The sequence below is a fragment of the Thamnophis elegans genome, chromosome 6 (genome assembly GCF_009769535.1).
Source record: "Thamnophis elegans isolate rThaEle1 chromosome 6, rThaEle1.pri, whole genome shotgun sequence".
In the NCBI taxonomy this organism is placed as follows: Eukaryota; Metazoa; Chordata; class Lepidosauria; order Squamata; family Colubridae; genus Thamnophis; species Thamnophis elegans.
This window is the reverse complement of record NC_045546.1, coordinates 10,784,335-10,804,865: the sequence shown is the minus strand read 5'-3', so window position 1 is coordinate 10,804,865 and position 20,531 is coordinate 10,784,335. Positions and strand designations below refer to the sequence as shown.

The 20,531-nt window shown below is 45.1% G+C and overlaps 1 protein-coding gene across 1 annotated transcript in view; it reads right to left on the bottom strand.

Moving 5' to 3' along the window:
* Positions 1 to 20,531, bottom strand: part of FAT3 (FAT atypical cadherin 3) — a 417,794-nt gene that overhangs the window by 53,110 nt on the left and 344,153 nt on the right. Inside the window, 3 exon segments of the mRNA XM_032219713.1 lie at positions 8,795 to 9,593; positions 12,878 to 13,075; positions 15,254 to 15,397. Coding sequence (XP_032075604.1) covers positions 8,795 to 9,593; positions 12,878 to 13,075; positions 15,254 to 15,397 — 1,141 coding nt within the window.

Sequence of the window (20,531 nt, the reverse complement as noted above, 5' to 3'; positions counted from 1 at the left end):
TGGGAGTAGGAATGGATTTCCAGGAGCATCACTCAGGTGACCTTGAAGACACAGATAAACCTCCCCTGCAAGGAATAGAAATCTTTCCATTCTCCACTGTCCTGTCAGAGCTGAAGAAGCTGCTTGGATGAGAAGTGAAATGTCTTCAAAGGAAAAAACAAGATAGTCCAGTTGCCTCTTGAAAAAGATGTTAGGAATATAATCTAACGGTTGGGTTGGCAATATATAAATCATGTAACAATGTTGTACCTGTCACTTTAAATCATACTGTAAAATGTGATTGGTTGCTGTTTTCCTCAATTGGCCATAAGAGGGAGCCAGAACGACTGTTAGTTCTCTCTGTTCATTAGATGATGGGCTGATCTGATCTGAGTGTTTTGGAAACTGGCTGTTAGAAAGTGCTGTGAGCTATTGTAAGTTTTGTAACTGCTAGCAAACTTTGAGTACTGAACTGGTTATATGATACTGGACTATGTTATTTGGATTATCCCTTAACTGAAAGACATTGGTGACCGACTGGTATGACTTGGACTGTTTGATGGACTATGGACTCCACGAAAGTAAAAGCCTATTTAAACTGCAGTGTCTCTGTATGCTGGTTTGTGTGTTCTCCAACACAACTCTCACAACGCTTCACTGAACGTACTCGCTCTCCCAACGGGGAGCTTACTTAACAAAAGCACTTTTGGGATAACCATGACCTGGATGGTTGAGAATCTGCACAGACTTCTTGTACAATATTGGAAAAGCGCGATTATGGTTTTGGATTGAGATTGAGGAGATACGGTTCAAATCTTCACCGAATGGTTGCACCTATTAAGTGATTCAGGGACACCAGCTTTTTCAGTCTAACCCAACTGTGCTGAATGAAACAGCTGAGTGGTTGAATTACTTTCATTTAATTATAACTGAAATTATTGGATACATTTAATTGCGTTTCTCCTGGTCCACCCACTTCTTTGTCCTAACTGACTTGGATGATAGGCTAACTGACAGATGGATTACTACTGCAGGAGGAGTTCGACATCTGAAAGGTTTATTTGTTATTAGGAATATTATCTCTCTCCCTAGTGACTCTGAGTGGCATGCGGCACTAAAAACAGTTGAAAATAGCACAATAAAAAAGAAAGAACAGTAAGGTCTGGATGGAGCAATGAAATATGCTAACACATCCCCCATGAATGCTCAAAATCAGCAATATTCCAGTTGCTGATTTTGATACTACCTCATGTATGCCGCTAACCACGGACATGTCATTCTAAGTTGTGACCATAACCTCAAAAAGCTATGATGATCCATATGGTCCCAGAAGGAACAGGATGCTGTTATTGGTTCAAAAGATCCTTCGTTGATCTCTTGCTTTGTCCAATATAATGCAGGACCATTACTACGACTGGGCTCTATCAAACCCATATTCCACTTTACAGTGACGTGCGGTCAGCTTTAGCCCCAGTGAGGCTGTTTTTAGACTTGTGGACTTCAACTCCCAGAATTCCACAGCCAGGCATGCTAAGTTCCGATTTAAAGCGACAGCATTTCCCCCCCTTGCAAAATAAGTTTTCCCATTCTTTTTCTTCTCCCTCCCACTCCTTCCTCCCTCTCTCCTTCCCTCCCCCTCTCTCAAACAGACACATGCAGACAGAGAACTTCGATCCTTCTCTCATTCACTCACTCTCAAACACAAACACAGAAGTTGGATTGGATATATTTTCCAAAGGCTTGAAAGCAGCTCCCCTGCCATACCCCCCCCATTTCCCTGCTGCCTTCCGATCAAACTTTTTGAATTCCTCCCCCCTCCCCACACACGGACCTTTTCCAGCTGTTTCAGAGACAATTTCAACTCTGCTTCTCCCTGCCCTACCCTGCCCTCTTGAAAAGCCAGAGCTCTGAAGTCAGACTGAGCTAGTTGCTCCTAGAAAACTCTAAAAAGCCTCTAAAAATGCCCTCTACAGGAGGCGAGAGAATACTTGCCTCATTTGCATAAGAAATTCTTCCCTTGTTAACCCTTGCTTAACTCTTAAAAGGCGAAAAAATCCTTATGCAAAAGAGGCCCCTAGTTCTCTGGCCTCATCCTAGTTAATACTGAGAGCAGACACCAAACCACTGTGACTTGAAATCTGGTAGCAACTACCCTGGCTTTAATTATTTTAAGAAAATTATTTAAAATCCTTTCCTTTCCCTGAGGAGACTGGTGAGGCCCTGCCTCCCTTGCCTCTAGTGACTGCACGTCCCTGCCACTTTATCTCAACTCCAAATATATTCTTCTAAAGCAGGGGAGTCAAACTCAAAGTCCGTGGGTCAGATCCGGCCTGCGGGGTACTTAGATCTGGCCCATAGGGACGCCCTGGAAACAACAAAGGACTGGCCCGCAGTGCCTCTACCAGCAAAAACAGACTTCCCGGGGGGGGGGGGGGATGACATACGGCCCTCCCAGGATCCATTTTCGGCTGCCTCCTAGAGCCCTCTGCCAGCGAAAACGGAGCTTGAGAAGAACCGCAGGAGGCCGTAGTGGCCGAAAACGGAGCCCAGGTGCGCCATGTACATCTCCCTTGAGCTCCATTTTCACTGGCAGAGTGCTGCAGGAGACTGCATCCGAAAACGGAGCCCCAATGATGAGTGACCACCCTGGCCATGCCCACTCGCCGGCTCCATGTATATTGGTTTATACTGTGGGTGTGTTCTGACCTAGGCTTCCCAAGAGCATGAAGCAAACTCATGGTATAGTCTCGGAGAGTCACGAACAATAAAGTGAACTGTCTCCTGCAAACTCCCCCTTTCCCCTTTCGCTCCTCTTTTATTTTATCTGGGAGGGGCCATTCATCGTCCACCCGTGGCCTTACTCCCAAGTCGACCCCTGTTCTTTAGCTGCTCCCTTCGTCTGGCAATTCTGCGCATGCGCACACTGGAAACAGGCTCCAGCTGTTCTTCTGCCTCACTGATGTCTGACTCTGAAGGCAGCATATGGCCTTGGCCCCCTCTCTGCCTCCGAAACAGAGTCCTCATCGGAGCCTTCCCCAGGTTCCAGGACTGGCCCATGTTCCTCCCCAACCTCCTCATTGTCTGAATCTGCCGCCAGCTCTGCTGGCCGCTGGCAGGCCACAAATAGGGTGGACTGTTCCAAAGAGCCAAGAGCTATGCTTCCCCCCCTCATTTAACTGCAAAAACAACAACAACAACAACAACAAAAACCCCAAACAAACAGCCAACTAAAATATAGAGGAGAAGGAATTCTCCAAACATGGTGATTATTACTGGATTACTGGTGTGGCACTAAAGCCTTGGGTTCGAGTCAGATCTTTTTTTAGACATGTCATGCTACAGAATGGGAGCAAAAACCCAAAGCACAGAGCCTGTTCTCTTCCCTCCTCGCTTTCCCCACCCTACCAATTATATCTTCTGTTATTCTCCAGACAGCAAAACCAACTGCTGTCATGCTAGAAAATGGTGCTCTGTCAGAGTTAGCGCTGACTTTAGACAACCAGTATTTAAACTATATTGTATCCCATGCAGCGGTGTCAGCAAAATTTCCTGAATAGTTAAATCACTGTCACATTCTGCCACTCCCAAGTTCCCATTACCATGAAAATTCACCACAAGCGGCGGTTCTCCGACTGTATCCAGTCTAGGAGATGGAAATGACCATAACCACGAGGCCTCTTAATGTTCCTACGGTGGTGTAGAAAATGACTAGAGAATGATTTTAAAAAGCTGATCCAGCACCTTGTGGTAGTTGTAATTCAAGCTCACTGAGAAGGTTAAACTATGATGTGTGAGGACACTGAAGGATGCACTGGTTGGTGGGGATGAACTTGCAAGGGAGACACAACTGTGTGCAATTTAACAGAACAGGTAACAGAATAACAGAGTTGGAAGGGGCCTTGGAGGTCTTCTAGTCCAACCCTATGCCTAGGCAGGAAACCCTACACCATTTCAGACAAATGGCTATCCAACATCTTCTTAAAGACTTTCAGTGTTGGGGCATTCACAACTTCTGGAGGCAAGTTGTTCCACTGATTAATTGTTCTAATTCTCAGGAAATTTCTGCTTAATTCTAAGTTGCTTCTCTCCTTGATTAGTTTCCACCCATTGCTTCTTGTTCTACCCTCAGATGCTTTGGAGAACAGTTTGATTCCCTCTTCTTTGTGGCAAGCCCTGAGATATTGGAACACTGCTATCAGGTCTCCCCTGGTCCTTCTTTTCATTAAACTAGACATACCCAGTTCCTACAACCGTTCTTCCTATGTTTTAGTCTCCAGTCCCCTAATCCTCTTTGTTGCTCTTCTCTGCACTCTTTCTAGAGTCTCCACATCTGTTTTACATCGTGGCAATCAAAACTGAATTTGTTTTCCTTACTCCTTGGATGTAAATTGAAGAAGTTGAAGCTTCACTTTGTCTTTAATGATGTAAAGTGTATTACAAATACTTTAATTTTAACATAACTGTTGTTTTGGGTTTGAATGTAACCTCCTATTTCTGTGGAATATCCATGAAAAGTGGTATTTAATTCATTGATTCAATTTTATGGCTGTTTAATCACTATGACAAATGAATCACAAACAAACCAGAAAGGAAAACAGCTCATAACAAAACAGCAGGCAATTTTGCAACGGAAGATGCAAACCAAAATGTTCCAGTTTGCTTCCTAGAGGTGAACTCGCTTGAAAATCTGGTCCAATGGCCAATATTAAGTTCCTAAGAAAAGTCAACCTGGTTTGGCAGAGGGGCTCATAAAACTCTTCCTGATACCAGTCAAGACCCTGAAATTTTGGGATAGATAATTCTGCAGCTACGAAATTGCAGCTTGGGAATTTCATTTTGTGCACATCCTCATGCCACAATGGATGAACTGGCTTGATGTGCCCAACACATCACATCATGGTTTAGCATTATGTGTGAACCAGCATTTCCAGTGTTTCTGGAAACCATCGTTTATAAATGGAGAGCCAATTCAGGATCACATGAGCACAATTCTCCTGTATCAGTTTCAACCATATTTTATCATTCATCTGTTCTGGTCATAAGTATATTTCATCCTTTGTTGTTAAGCAATATCGTAAAATTAAATGGAAACATGTTAGCGGAACCGAAAATGGCCAGCGATCTCTGTGTTAGTTGTATACCCACCGAACTTGCAAACTATAACCCTATGGAGCTAGCATTGGATTTGGAATAAAAAATAAACAATAAACATAACAGCACTATGACATCACACTATAAAACACAAGTAAAGTAAAAGTAAGTAAACGAGTAAAAAAAAACCAGAATGCTCAAAATCTTAAACCAACTTTCCTCATTCAATATCTTAACCCAGGGGTTGGCAAACGTAAACACTCAAAGAGCCATGCGGACTCATTTCCCACAGAAAAGAAAACATCGGGAGCCACAAAGGTCCTAACCGGAAGCCCCCTGTTCAATTCTGGAGCTGATCGGAAATTCAGTTCCCCCACCATAGAGTCTCCTCCTAACGTGGTGTACTTTTTCCTCTACCTATCATAACTGAAAGCCCTATCAATGGTGGAGACAACTGGAAAACCCTCCCCTTGCCATAGAGTTTTCTCCTGGCGCACTGTGCTTCTCTCCCCTCCCTCCACTGGAATCTCCTCTCAAAATTGTGGCGCCGACTGGTGACGAAGCCGCAGCAGAAGGAAGAAAGAGCCACATGTGGCTCCAGAGCCGCAGTTTGCTGCACTAGACCAGTGATGGCGAATCTTTTTGGCACAGAGTACCCAAACCAGAATGCACATGCACGGTGCTGGAGCACCAGAAAACGGCCAGAAAAAAGGCCCAAAAGAGACCATTTTTGGGCTGTTTTCAGGCTGGTTCTTAGGCTGAAAAATGGCCTGAAAACGCCTCAAAAACAGGCCATTTTTTGGGGCCAAAAACGGTCTGAAAAACAGCTTGAAAACGGCCTGTTTTTTTGCACATTTTTCAGGCCATTTTCTGCCGTTGGTGCCCACAAAGACCAGCTGACCAGAAACCCAAAGAGCCACTGGCAACATTGTGCGTGCCCACAGAGAGAGCTCTACGTGCCACCTCTGGCATGCGTTCCATAGGTTCACCATAATGGGACTAGACATATCCAGTTCCCCACAACCAGGAAGTTCGATTCAATTTTATTAAAGTTTATGAGATGAGCTTAAGCATTTTGAAACTTAAACTTTAAAGAGCGAAGTAAAAGGACCTGGACTATTCCATCTACTTTCCTTGACTACTATTCAAACCAACAGAAAGGGCCAAAAACCCTTGAGAGAACCAAGCCTTTTCTCTCTCCTGCATCTTGCAGCCTATTTAGTGTTTCAGTAACTATCCCTGCTAATCAAGGTAAACTAAGTGAAATGCCTCCACAGCTGGCGTGCATAAACAATGAATGCCCACGACATCTGTCTGTGGGAATAAGCTTTGGAATAAGATGCATATTTTAAGAATGAACATCCCTCGTTTGTGTCAGCCATTCTTACGCCGTGTAAAATTTGGTTGACATTCTCTTCGGCGGATTTATTTCAGCTCAAAGGCATTTTTCTGCCAAGATTTCCTTCTTAAGGGCGCGAATTCTAGGAACAGGGCATACCCAAAAAATATACCATATTTTTCAGAGTATAAGATGCACCGGAGTATAAGACGCACCAAGGTTTGGAAGAGGCAAATTTTTTTAAAAAAGGTTTTGCACTCTGCAAACCTCCCAAAAATGGCCCGTTTTTTGTGAAAATGGCCCCGTTCCCCCCCCCCCCCCAAAGGGCATGAATAGCTTTTAGGAGCTTGTAGAGTGCTCCTGGGGGTAGGTGGGCCCAAAAATGAGCAAAAACCGGCCCGTTTTTTTGTGAAAACAGACCCGTTTTTGTCAAAAAAAGGACATGGACAGCCTTTAGGAGGCTTATAGAGTGCTCCGGGGTATTGGGGGGCAAAATTGAGCAAAAAAATGGGCCATTTTTTTCTCATTTCTCCCTCCCCAGCCCCCAGGAGCTCTCTGAAAGCCTTCTAAAAGCTATGCATGGCCATTTTGGTGAAGGGGGTGGGGTTTCAGGAGGCAAAAAATGTATTCAGTGTATAAGACGCACCCAGATTTTCACCCTCTTTTTTGAGGGAAAAAGGTGCATCTTATCCTCCGAAAAATACGGTAGCCTGCACTTAATGGACCACAGCGATGGTCCTTTAGGCTAATCCAACAAGGCCCTTTGGTTTTTAACAGCACCTAACATGGTTAAAAAAAAGCAGTTAGGCCACCTTCAAAACAGTAGAGAAGTTTGTGATCGTATTTTTTCCCCCCACAGCGTGTGTGAATATAAAACAACAAAAATAAAGGAGGGGGCCATATAATAACGGGTATGCTCTGTGAGAGGTCAAGAACTCTCTCTTTGGTCTCAATTACTTAATGACATGCTTTATGGGTTTTCATTATTCTGGCCAAATAGAAAATGAGTCAACGTCCTTTTAAAACTTTATCGTGCAGGTCAGATGCCCCGATCAGTCTGAAAATACTGTTTGGGATTCTTCTTACACAACCCACTCCTTTCCAAGCCCCAAATCTGCCCTCTATGCTAATCCCACACCCTTTTCCGTGGCACGGCTGACCTCTTTCATTAGGCCACGTCCTGAAAGTTGGGCGACCTTTGTCCCCAGAGGTCAAAGTTTACTAGCTTTTTCTGACCTCGATCAAAATCAGACTTTCTCTGTTTGAGCATGAGAATTAAAGTCTCGGCCTTCTGCTTGACAAAAGTACCAGATCTTTTAGGCACGTGACCTGAGCTTCGTGTGTTGGCCGCACTGGGACAGAAACAAAAAAGCGGCTTTGCATGGGGAGGAGGAGGAGGAGGAGAAATTATTTAATAACACCAACAATGCTGCTGCCCTAAAAGAGACCTCGACTATGTGTCAGAATGGTCGCGCAACTTGTAATTTTAAATCTCAACTAACAAAATGCTCTGTCCTACATGTTGGCAACAAAAATCAGAACACCAAATACAAGTTGGGTGGACACAGCCTCATAGACGTAGTTACTCACTCTGTCACGGACCTAGGAGTACTCATCTCAAACAATCGAAGCCCCAGAGCTCACTGTAGTAGCATTAATGCCAAAAAGGCATTAAGAGTTGTTAACCTAATTTTAAGAAGCTTCTTCTCTGGCAACATAGTACTGCTAACTAGGGCATGCAAAACCTTTGCCAGACCAATTCTTGAATACAGCTGGTCTGCCTGGAATCCACACTGTATATCGGACGTTAATACAATAGAGCAGGTCCAGAGGTATTTCACAAGAAGATTACTGCTCACAATACGATATCTTATGCCACCAGGCTTGAAATTTTGGGCTTGGACAATCTGGAACTGCGTTGCCTGCGGTCGGACCTAAGCATAGTACACAAAATTGTCTGCGACAATGTCCTACCTGTCAATGACTTTTTCAGCTTTAACCTCAATAATACGTCGGCAAACAATAGATAGAAACTCAAGGTAAACTGCTCTAAACCCGATTTCAGAAAATACGACTTCAGTAACAGAGTGGTCAACTCCTGGAATGCACAACCCGATTCCATTGTTACATCCTCAAACCCCCCACAGCTTCAACATCAAACTGTCTACTGTGGACCTCACCCCTTTCCTAAGAGGTCTGTAAAGGGGGCGTGCATAAGCACACCAGCGTGCCTACCATCCCTGTCCTACTGTCCCCATTTATTTGTATTCATTTCTTTGGTTCATGTCCATGTTCATACTTATACCTGCTAACTTGTACATGTTTGACAAGCTAATAAATAAACGAACAAACAAGAGTGGTGGAGAGATGGGAAGTGGCACTTACCATTGCAAGAACACCGGACGTTTCGGTAGAACCGGGGACAGACGAAACTAATCCGGGCGGTGCTGTAGGTCATCAGGGAATGGGAATCGATAGACAGATTTTGCTCGCAATGCTGCTCCTGACAATCCAGCCCGGAGCAATTCTTCTCAAGGATGGCAGCGATGCGAATCACATTTTCCAAGTGTCGCCTTGCATTGGTGAGCTTCTGAATCAAGTAGGCTGGCTTGTAGAAGCCGCCGGCGTGCATCTGGACGGCGAACAGCATGTCGAGCTGATTGCTACCGGCTACGGGCTGAATACTGATGATGTGCAGGCTATCCTGCTTTTGGGTGAGGACGGCATTGCGTAGGGTGCGCCTGAAGCCGTGCATGTGAAGACCCACAAAATCCTCCGGGGAGATGTTCTCAAAGCGGATAGTGACGGTGTTCTGCAACATCTCCTGGGCCAACTGCTCGACGTTGACCGTCACGTCCATGGGGACCTGGAACCGCCCATCGCTGACAGATACATTCAGGATATACTTCCCGCTGTCCAACCCTCCGAGGGCAATGATCTTCCCGTCGTGGTTGTTGACCTTGAACAAACTTTTCTGCTCTGACTTCAGGCCGTAGGTGAGGACATCGTAGACATCTTGGTCTGTCGCATGGATCTTTCCGATGACACCTCCCGGGAAGTCGTCTTCCATAGTCACGATAAAAATCTCCAGGGGAATGGCTGTGGGTTTGTGGATGCTCTCTTCGATCACCCGGATCTGAATGAAGGTATGGGAAACCTGCTGAGGCTTCCCTGAATCCTTGGCCTAAGTCAAGAAAGGAGAAACTGAAAACCCAATGATGTAATGCGAGCGGGCTGCCCAGTATTGGAATCTAAAAATATCTGGTACAACTGGACTTTCTCAGTTTTTCTTTGAAGACGTTTCGCTTCTCATCCAAGAAGCTTCTTAGGTTTTGACAGAAGGGTGGGTCTGATCCCCACCCTTCAGTCAGAACTGAAGAAGCTTCTTGGATGGGAAGCGAAAAGGTCTTTTAAGGAAAAGCAAAGTAAGTCCAGTTGCCTCTTGAAAAAGCACCCTTGGGGAAAGCATGGCCTGGATGACTGAGAATCTCCATAGATAACTGAATAACCATATTCACATCGTAAAAGGAAATTGAATATCTAGATGTATATGACCATGAATTTCTGCCAATGGTGAAATTCCGCCAGTTCTATCTGGTTCGGACAAACCGGTAGCGTCGTCTTCGTGAGGCTCCGCCCACCCACCCAGATGTTATCACCTCCCGTTTTTGACGTTCTGCACATGTGTAGAAGGTCCTGTGCATGTGCAGAAGTGTTAGCGAAGGGAGCGCCCGAGCGTGCGAACTGGTAGTGAAGGCGATTTCAACCCTGCTTTCTGCTATCATAAGCCAAGACTTTTTTCAACACCTTGTAAGATGGGATTCTAAGGTGAGAAAAGAAAAATTGAGAATTTCTGCAATTAAAATGTACACTCCAGCCTTGAAATGCTCTTTCTTCATAAACCACTGTGCTTTTAATCTTTGTAGAGATTCTCAGTCATACAGGACATGGTTGTCCCAAAGGTGCTTTTTTCAGGAGGCAATTGGGCTTACTTTTCTTTTCTTTCTTTTTTCCGTTTTAAAATATGTTTATTTCCATTTCATTCCATACAATCACATGCATACTGTGCATAACCGGGGCATATGACATTGAATAATAAACATAGCCTTCCTTTTATAAACATTACCCCCCAAGATACAAACCCAATATACCACCTTGACCCACCATACACCCTCTTTCACCCCCCTCCAACTTTCATTCTTCCTTCCAACATTCCCCTCTACTTCCTACTTCCCCTCCCCCTCTATCACTCCTCTCTCCCACTACATTCCCTCCCTTCCTTCTCCTCCTGCCTCCAATCCTCTCTCCCACCCTCCCTACCCCTCTTTCTTCTTTCGCTCTACTCCTCCCTTCGGTGTATTCTATTGTCTATCAGTGTGTTCAGCTTGTCCTATTTTACCCTAACATTAAAGAACCACAGTATACAAGTGCAATCATGTGCTTTAAGATCTAACACATATTATATATATTTTTCTTTTGAAGACGTTCGCTTCTCATCCTAGGTGCTTCTTCAGCTCTGAGAATCTCTACGGGACTTTTAGTTATACAATTTGGGATAGACACCCTTTGAATGGTGTGGGAGTAGGAAGGGATTTCCAGAGGGAGGAACCAGGAGCATCACTCAGGTGACCCTGAGGACAGAGATAAACCCCATAGTGCTTCAAGGACCCGCTAAAAAGGATGCGAATGACCAGCTGTCTGCAAGGAGTATAAATCCTCCCCCCGCTCCCCACTATCCTGCCAGAACTGAAGAAGCTTCTTTGGAGGAGAAGCGAAACGTCTTCAAGAGAAAAAACAAACAAGAGAGTCCAATTGCCTCCTGGAAAAAAGCATTTTGCAACACTGTGCTTTTAAAGTTAATTCTTTCTTCCCACATCCAGCTTCTGGAACAAAGAATTGAGATTGGGTTTAGAAACCTGAACGTCATCACGTGAGCCGAGGTGGCGCAGTGGTTAGGGTGCAGTACTGCAAGCCACTTCAGCTGACTGTTATCTGCAGTTCAGCGGTTCTAATCTCACCGGCTCAAGGTTGACTCAGCCTTCCATCCTTCCGAGGTGGGTGAAATGAGGACCCGGATTGTTGGAGGCAATATGCTGACTCTGTAAACCGCTTAGAGAGGGCTGAAAGCCCTATGAAGCGGTATATAAGTCTAACTGCTATTGCTATTGCTATCACTCAAAGATGCCACTGATCATTTCCAGGCTGTGCCTGAAGACCATAATAAAAATAATTGAGAAAATTACTTAAGAAAAGCATTTTAGACTTTCAACAGTGTAAGAATACAGCTGCAAGGATGCCAGCTGAATTGGAAAGAGCATCACATTTCCAGTTATTTTTTCGGTAAAAACGGAACACCCAGTTCTAACAGGTGGCCTGAGCATAATTTGGAGGTACAGAACAGCTGGGGAAATCTTCCCCGTCTCTCTCTTGCGAGAGAAAAATCTTCTCTTTGTGATCGATTTCCCAAATGGAAAGAAAGCTGCAGGCAGAGTTTGCAAGTTGAAATGTATTTAGATAATCTGGAGTTTGCAGACTTTCCAAGCTCCAAAACGGGGATATAATTGTTTATGGATTCAATTGGCATCTACAATATATATTTTTTAATGTATGCAGATCATGGAATGCTCACAAAACTTAAATCTGGATTACGATCAGAATGTTGAGTTTTTGCTTATACGGTAGAAGGATATTTTGTGTGGGTTGTAAGAAAAACAAGAAGAAGAAGATAGAAGAAAAGGAGAAAAATGTAAAAGATCTAAACATATAAAGAAATAGCTTCTGATATCTTTCAAGCAGTTAGAAGGACAATAACATTTAAATCCCCATTCCCTTCCCACCCCACTAACCTGCTTTCCAGCTCTCTTCTCCTATGCAGGGCAACAGAAGAAGACCCAGCTGGACCCATGTTAGCTGGGACTTGGGAGGCAGCAAATAGATGGGGGCGAGGCCAGCCAGAGATGGTATTAACCAGTTCTCCAAACTACTGAAAATTTCTGCTACTGGTTTGTCAGAACTGGTCAGAACGGGCTGAATACCACCTTTGGTCAGGGGTGTCAAACTCAATTTCATTGATGGCCGCATCAGGGTTGTGTTTGACCTCGGGGGGGGGGGGGAGTGGGAATGGCTATGGCCAGAGTGGGTGTGGCTAGCATGAGGTCACTCATCGAAGCTCCGCTTTTGGCTGCGGTCTCCTGCAGCCCTCTGCCAGCAAAATGAAGCTCAAGGGAGCCGTGTGCGACCCTCCTGAGCTCTGTTTTTGCTGGCAGAGGCACTGCAGGCCGGTCCTTTGCCATTTCCAGGCGGCCCGCGGGCCAGATCTAAGCACACCTGCAGGCTGGATCTGGCCCGTGGGCTTTGAGATTGACACCCTGATGTAGGTGATCACAATTACATGGAGAGGAAAAAGCTCTGAAGGCTTAAGAATGATGATCAACCATTTTCTGCAGGGATGAGCAAATGAACGGGTACCTGAATGCACAGCACATATTCAGTGGCTACCAGGCGCTTGAAAATGACAGCGGATCGCAGGATGCCTTGCTGGTCAAGCATGAATTCTTTCTCTTCGTTTCCAGCCAGGAGGGCGAAGGTGAAAGGCGGGCCATTGTGCAGGGAGTCTTTATCCGTTACCACCAATTGCAGAATACTGGTTCCTACTGGCTTGTTTTCCTTTGTGCATCGTCGCAGAATGTCGCGTTAAAAAGAGAGCGGTGGAGAAAACGGAGACAGAATTTTAATTACATATCTTGGCATGCTGATGAGCAACGTGTGAGAATACGGCACACATATGTCCCCCCCCACCATCTGCCACCTGTTATAAAATGTGCATTTTCCTCCCACTTTTGTATTGTTAGAATAACCTATTGACTGGTTAGAGATGACCACTTAGAGCAGGGGTGTCACACTCGATTTCATTGAGGGCCATATCAGGGTTGTGTTTGACCTCGGGGGGCGGGTGTGGTCACAGTGGGCATGGCCAGCTCAACGTCACTTGTGTCAGGGGCGCCTGTGGTGGTCCAAGTGCTCTGCCAGGGAAAACAGGCTCCCGAGTTCAGTTTTCAGCTATGATGGCCTCCTGCAACCCTCGGCCAGGGAAAACGGAGCTCGGAGGGGATGCACACAGCCCTTACAAGCTTTGTTTTCGGCTGCGATGGTCTCCTCCAACCCTCTGCTAGTGAAAACAGAGCTTACAATGGCTCAGTTTCACTGGCAGAGGCACTGTGGGCCAGTCCCTTCGCTGTTTTTAGGATAGCCGCATGGGCCAGATCTAAGCACCCCGCAGGCCGGACTGACCCACGGGCCTTGAGTTTGACACCCCTGACTTAGAGCAAGAATTATAGTCTTTAATTAGAGATGCATTTCCACGTTCATCTCCAGTAAAAGGTAATGGTTTCCCGACTGTAAGGGCCAGTGCTCATCTCCGTTTCCTGGCTGAAGGAGCCACTGTTGTCCGAGGCACTTAATCTGACCTTCATTTGGCCAAGATGCTATTACTTTCCACCACAAGTGGTACCTATTTATCTATTTGCATCTGCATGCTTTCAAATTGTTAGGTGGAGCAGGAGTTGGAGCAAGGAACGGGAGCTCACCCCGTCACAGTGCTTGGGTCTCAAACCACCAACCTTCTAGTTGGCATCTTAACTGCTAGGTCACTGCACTCCACAACCTCCAGTAGCCTGTACTATTTAATGAACTCAACTTTAGGTTACTATATTTTATCAGCAAGGAACAGGAGAGGTATCCTACATTGGTTTCAATCATCTTTGGCACTTTCTGATGTTTATCCGATGTTCCTTTCCTGCTATCTATGTCATTATTTCTCAACCTTGCCACCATTGTAAGAAGTATAAACTTACAATTCCAGGCAGTTGGAGTCCATACATCTTAAAATGGCTGGAGGTTGAGAAACAATGACATAGCTATGTTGTGCACCATTAAAGTGTGAGCAGTTGGTAGCATTGGCAAGTGGTGCGGTGGCCTAGAGGTGGAGCTCCCGCCTCACAATCAGGAGGCTGTGAGTTCGATCCTAGGTAGAGGCAGATATTTATCTCTCTCTAGGCACAATGAGAATATATCTGCTGAATGTAACTTTGCATTGGTGACAGGAAGGGCATCTGGCCAGTAAACAGCTCCATTCAGTTGCCCAGACTCCATCCCGCAAGGTATTATGGGGTCATAAAATGATGATGATGATGATTGGTAGCATTGGTAGGTCGAAATAGTTTTATTACTATTTGAGAATGTAACGTAGGTGAGAATGTAGGTAAAGGAATGAGTATGAGAAGGCAGGCCAACAATAATTTCTCCTCCCCCACGTCTTATCCTATGGCCAGTAGGTTAGAAAACTCAACTCTGCAATTCAATAAAACAGCTCCATCCAAATTCTCTGAGACTTGGAATCCTTGCAGAGACTTCCTAAGCCAGGGTAGTCAACCTTTTTATACCTACCGCCCACATTTGTATCTTTGTTAGTAGTAAAATTTTCTAACCGCCCACCGGGTTCCACAGTAATGGTGATTTATAAAGTAGGGAAGTAACTTTACTTTATAAAATTTATAAAGCAGAGTTACAGGCAAACCCCTACTGCCCACCATGGAAGCGGGAATGCCCACTAGTGGGCAGTAGGGACCAGGTTGACTACCATTGTCCTAAGCAAACAAGAACTTTGGAGTCTCATTCCCATTTATGAACCAGTTTATGGCAACTGCGGCTTCCGTTCCTGATAAAGAAAGGTATGATACCATGCATTGCAAGCTGATAAATCTTGAGATCAAAACTGCGTGCGAGCATCTTTATATTGTAAAAGTCAGAAGCAGAGGCCCTTTGGAATGGCTTGGATCAACTTACCTGGATCACGGCTGTATAATTGGCAGGTGTAAACACAGGACTGTTATCGTTCACATCGGAAATGTCAACGTTGACCGTCACCGTGGCTGTCAAAGAAGGGTTACCACTGTCTCGAGCCTGCACGACTAATGAATATCCTGAAACCTGCAGAAACGTTAAAGAAAAACGTTAGTCTAGAAAAGGGTCCAAATTCTATCCTTCTCTCCCTCCCCCATCTCTTTCTGTCTCATCTCTCGCTCTCTCATCTTTCTCTTTCTCTCTCATCTCTCCTTCTCTCTCATATCTTTCTTTCTCTCATTCTCATCTCCCTCTCATCTCTTTCTCTCTCTCTCATTCTCATCTCTCATCTTTCTCTTTCTCTCTCTCTCATCTCTCTCTTTCTCTCATCTCTCTCTCTCATATCCCTCTCCCTCTCATCTCTCTCTCTTTCTCATCTCTCTCTCATCTCTCTTTCTCTCTCTCTCTCTCTCATATCCCTCTCCCTCTCATCTCTCTCTCTTTCTCATCTCTCTCTCATCTCTCTTTCTCTCATTCTCATTTCTCTCTCATCTTTCTCTTTCTCTCTCTCATTCTCTTCACTTTCTCATCTCTTTCTCTCATCTCTCTCTCTCATATCCCTCTCCCTCTCATCTCTCTCTCTTTCTCTCTCTCTCATTCTCATTCTCTCTCTCATTCTCTTCACTTTCTCATCTCTCTCTTTCTCATCTCTCTCTCTCTATCCCTCTCCCTCTCATCTCTCTCTCTTCTCATCTCTCTCTCATCTCTCTTTCTCTCTCTCATTCTCATTTCTTCTCTCCTCATCTCTCTCTTTCTTCTCTCTCATTCTTTCTTCACTTTCTCATCTCTCTCATCTCTCTTTCTCTCTCTCTCTCATTTCTCTCATCTTTCTCTTTCTCTCATTCTCTTCACTTTCTCATCTCTCTCTTTCTCTCATCCCTCTCATATCCCTCTCCCCTCATCTCTCTCTCTCTTTCTCTCTCTCTCTCTCTCATCTCTTTCCTCTCTCTCTCTCCTCTCTCATTTCTCTCTCATCTTTCTCTTTCTCTCTCTCATTCTCTTCACTTTCTCATCTCTCTCTTTCTCTCATCTCTCTCTCATATCCCCCTCTCTCCTCTCATCTCTCTCTCTTTCCCCATCTCTCTTTCTCTCTCTCTCTCTCCTCATCTCTTTCTCTCTCTTCTCTCTCATTCTCATTTCTCTCTCATCTTTCTCTTTCTCTCTCTCTTCCTTCACTTTCTCATCTCTCTCTTTCTCATCTCTCTCTCTCTCTCATATCCCTCTCCCTCTCATCTCTCTCCTTTCTCACTCTCTCTCATCTCTCTTTCTCTCTCTCTCATTCTCATTTCTCTCATCTTTCTCTCTTTCTCTCTCTCATTCTCTTCACTTTCTCTTCTCTCTCTCTCTCTCTCTCTCATTTCTCTCTTCATTTCTCTCTCATCTTTCTCTTCTCTCATTCTCTTCACTTTCTCATCTCTCTCTTTCTTTCATCCCTCTCATATCCCTCTCCCTCTCTCTCTCTCTCTCTTTCTCATCTCTCTCTCTCGCTTTCTCTCTCTCTTCTTCTCTTTCTCTCTCTCTCTCATTCTCATTCTCTTTCTTTCATCTCAATCTTTCTCTCCCTCTCATCTCTCTTCTCTTCACTTTCTCACTCTCCTCTCTCATTTCTCTCTCTTTCTCTCTTTCTCTCTCTCTCTTCATCCATATCTCTCTCTCTCATCTCTCTCTCTTCCCTCTCCTCATCTCTCTCTTTCCTCCTTCTCTCTCTCTCTCTCTCATTCTCATTTCTCTCTCACTTTCTCTTTCTCTCTCTCTTCTCTTCACTTTCTCACTCTCATCTCTCTTTCTCTCTCTCTCATTCTCTTTCTCCTCTCTTTCTCTCTCATTCTCTTCACTTTCTCATCTCTCTCTTTCTCTCATCCTCTCATATCCCTCTCCCTCTCTCTCTCTCTTCTCATCTCTCTCTCATCTCTCTTTCTCTCTCTCTCTCATTCTCATTCTCTCTATCTTTCTCTTTCTCTCTCTCATTCTCTTCACTTCTCATCTCTCTCTTTCTCTCATCTCTCTCTCATATCCTCTCCCTCTCATCTCTCTCTCTTTCCCATCTCTCATCTCTCTTCTCTCTCTCATTCTCATCTCTATCTCTCTCCCTCTCATCTCTCTCTCTCTTTTTCTCCCTCTCTCATCTCCCTCTCCCTCTCTTTCTCCCTTCTCTCTCTCTCTCTTTTACAATCAGTATATAGAGCCAGTTGGTCTAGTGCAGAGTGTCAAACTCAATTTTATTGAGGGCCACATCATGGTTATGTTCGCCTTGGGAGTGGGGTGGTGGTGGAGTTGCCATGGACCGGGTAGGAGTGGGCATGGCCAGGGTGGTCATGACCACCTCGGCATCACTCGTTCAGGGGCACCTGGGTGGTCTGAGCCCTCTGCTACAGAAAACCGGCTCCCGAGCTCGTTTTTGCTGGCAGAGGCACTGCAGCCCAGCCCTTCGTTGTTTCCAGAATGGCCCCGTGGCCACATCTAAGCACCCTGTAGGCCAGATCCAGTCCCTGGAGTCTTGAGTTTGACACCCTTGGTCTAGTGGTTAAGGGACCAGGCTAGAAAGCAGAAGACTGTGAGTTCAAGTCCCGCCTTAGTCACGAAAACTGGCTAGATAACTTTGATAACTCTTAGCCCATCCACCTCACAAGGTTGTTGTTATAGGGAAAGTAGGACAAGGACGGGATATATTCACTTCCTCGGGTTATTTGCAAAAGTAATAAAAGTGGAATTCAAATAAATGAATATAGGGAAGTCGTAGAAATGCTCGAGTTGCATGACAGATTTACCATGTTCAATTCTAAGCAAAGACTCACAGTGTTTTTTTTGCTGGTGCAGCAGAGTCAACTAACAAATAAGGCATGAGCAGGAAAGAAGAGAAAATAATAATAATACAGCTTCAGTCAACTTGTAAAGCACTGTCTTCCTTACTATTGTTTTGGCAGCCGGGGGTGGGGGGGGATTTCAAAACAGGGATGTAAGAATTCTTGCCCTGAATTAGTTTGTACTTTTTCCAATAGCGTCTAAGAGGCTCTTTGTGTTGTCCTCATGTTTAATTCCAATTAGTGCCATATTTCTTGGAAGAGAAGGATTGCAGGGTGTATTTTTCAAACAACAACAAAGCTAAATAGAAAAGAAATCAATCTTGTAACAGCCGACGAATAGAGGAACTCAGAAGAAACGCAGGACAAGAAGGAATTGTCGAAACAGTTTTCCTATCAAGAGCTGCTGACATCTTAATTTACCTGGTCTCCAATCTCCATCCTTACGACTGGTTAAAACACTTGTTTAATAGTTGATCTTTGCTTTATTTTACCTTCAAATTCTTTGTCTCTTTCTCTCCCCTTTTTTTAACCAGAGGAAGCATTCTACCATATTTCCCCGAAATAAGACAGGGTCTTATTTCTTTGACCCCCCCCCCCCGAGTAAGTGCTTTTGGGGGGAGGTCCTTCATATTTATGAGGTGCGAGGCGGCGGGCGTGATCACCTCATTTGTTGCAGCTGTGTTGCAATATTTTCGGGAGGGCTTATTTTTTGGGGAGGGCTTATTTTAGCGCATCCGCTGAAAAGCCCGATTCGGCTTATTATCCAGGGAGGTTTTATTTTCAGGGAAATAAGGTAGACATTCCTAAGATAGAGTTGACCCATTTTTGAAGTAGTTTTACTGATACCTGTGGAGCCTTTGGGAGCCATGCAAACAAGAAAGACTGGTGATTAGTGTGATACCACAGCCCATAAATACCTGGGCATCTGCCATATTGCATGTACATCCGCTGCTCCGTGCTGTTTCTCATTCTCACCACGGCAGATTGTTGGGTGGGAAGGTTCAATCTTCCACCAATTCTGTTCGAGGCAGCTTTTGTTTCCCCCAAAAGAAATTACAACACTACTTGCTTACATATTACAGGTAAGGTAGTCTTCAACTTACAACCTTTAGTTTAGTGGCTGTTTGAAATTACGTGAAAAAAGTAACTTATGGCCATTTTCAGACTTATGACCATTGAAGTAGCCTGTAGTTCATGTAATCAAAATTCAGATGCTGGGCAACTGGCCATGTACTTATGCCAGTTGCAGTGTTTCGGGGTCATGTGATCCCTTTTTTGTGACCTTCTGACAAGCGAAGTCAATGGGGAAGCCAGAGTCATTTAACAACTGTGTTACTAACTTAACAACTGCTGTGATTCACTTAACAACAGTGGCAAGAAGGGTTGCAAAATTCACTTAACTGCCTTGCTTAAGCAATGGAAATTTTGGGCTCCATTGTGGTCCTAAGTCAAGGACTTACTTGCAGCCCTTGATTTGTGAAGGGAACGGAGCCAATCCATCGTAGTCATAACTCGCGATGGCTGGAAGATGATCCGATGTGGCCTAGTGGAAGTTCTAGTTTCAGCAAAACCGTAGTAAAACATGGCCACGTGACGCTTCAAATGGCAATAAATGTGGCCGACGTTTAGTCACGTGGCCGTGTAAAAGGAGGAATTGTGAACATTTTAACTGAAAACACAGGTTATAACTAGTCTCAAGGTAGGTCTGACATATATTTGAACAGCTGCTAAGCGGTCCATCTTAAGTCAACGACCGCCTGCATTTGCTTCTCATCTTCCCAGCCGCAGTTATGATGTTTGAAAGAACATGGATTTATCAACTATGTCAGGGCTGTCAAACTCAAGGCCTTCAGGACAGATTCGGCCTGCGGAGTGCTTATATCTGGCCAGCGGGGCCACCTGGATCAGCCTGTGGTGCCTCTGCTAGCGAAAATGGAGCTTGGGAAGGTTGCGTGCAGCCCTCCCGAGTTTTGTTTTCACTGGCAGAGGGTTGCAGGAGGCCGTTGCAGCTGAAAACAGAGCTTGGGAACCCCTTTTCATTGGCAGAGGGTTGCAGGAGGCTGTTGCAGCTGAAAACGGAGCTTGGGAACCCCTTTTCATTGGCAGAGGGCTGCAGGAGGCCGTCACAGCTGAAAACAGAGCTCGGGAGCCCATTTCGCTGGCAGAGAGTTGCAGGAGGCCGTTGCAGCTGAAAACGGAGCTCGGGAGCCCGTTTTCTCTCAGAGAACACTCAGGTCTCCATAGCCCCCCCCCCCACAACATGAGTGACTTTGAGCAGGCCATGCCCCTTGGCCACGCCCCATGGCCCCGTGAGGTCAAGCACAACCCTCATGCAGCCCTCAATGAGTTTGTCATCCCTGAACTAGATGATCAGTTAGGCAGTAGGAAAAACTGAAACATTTCAGAACAAGTAGAGA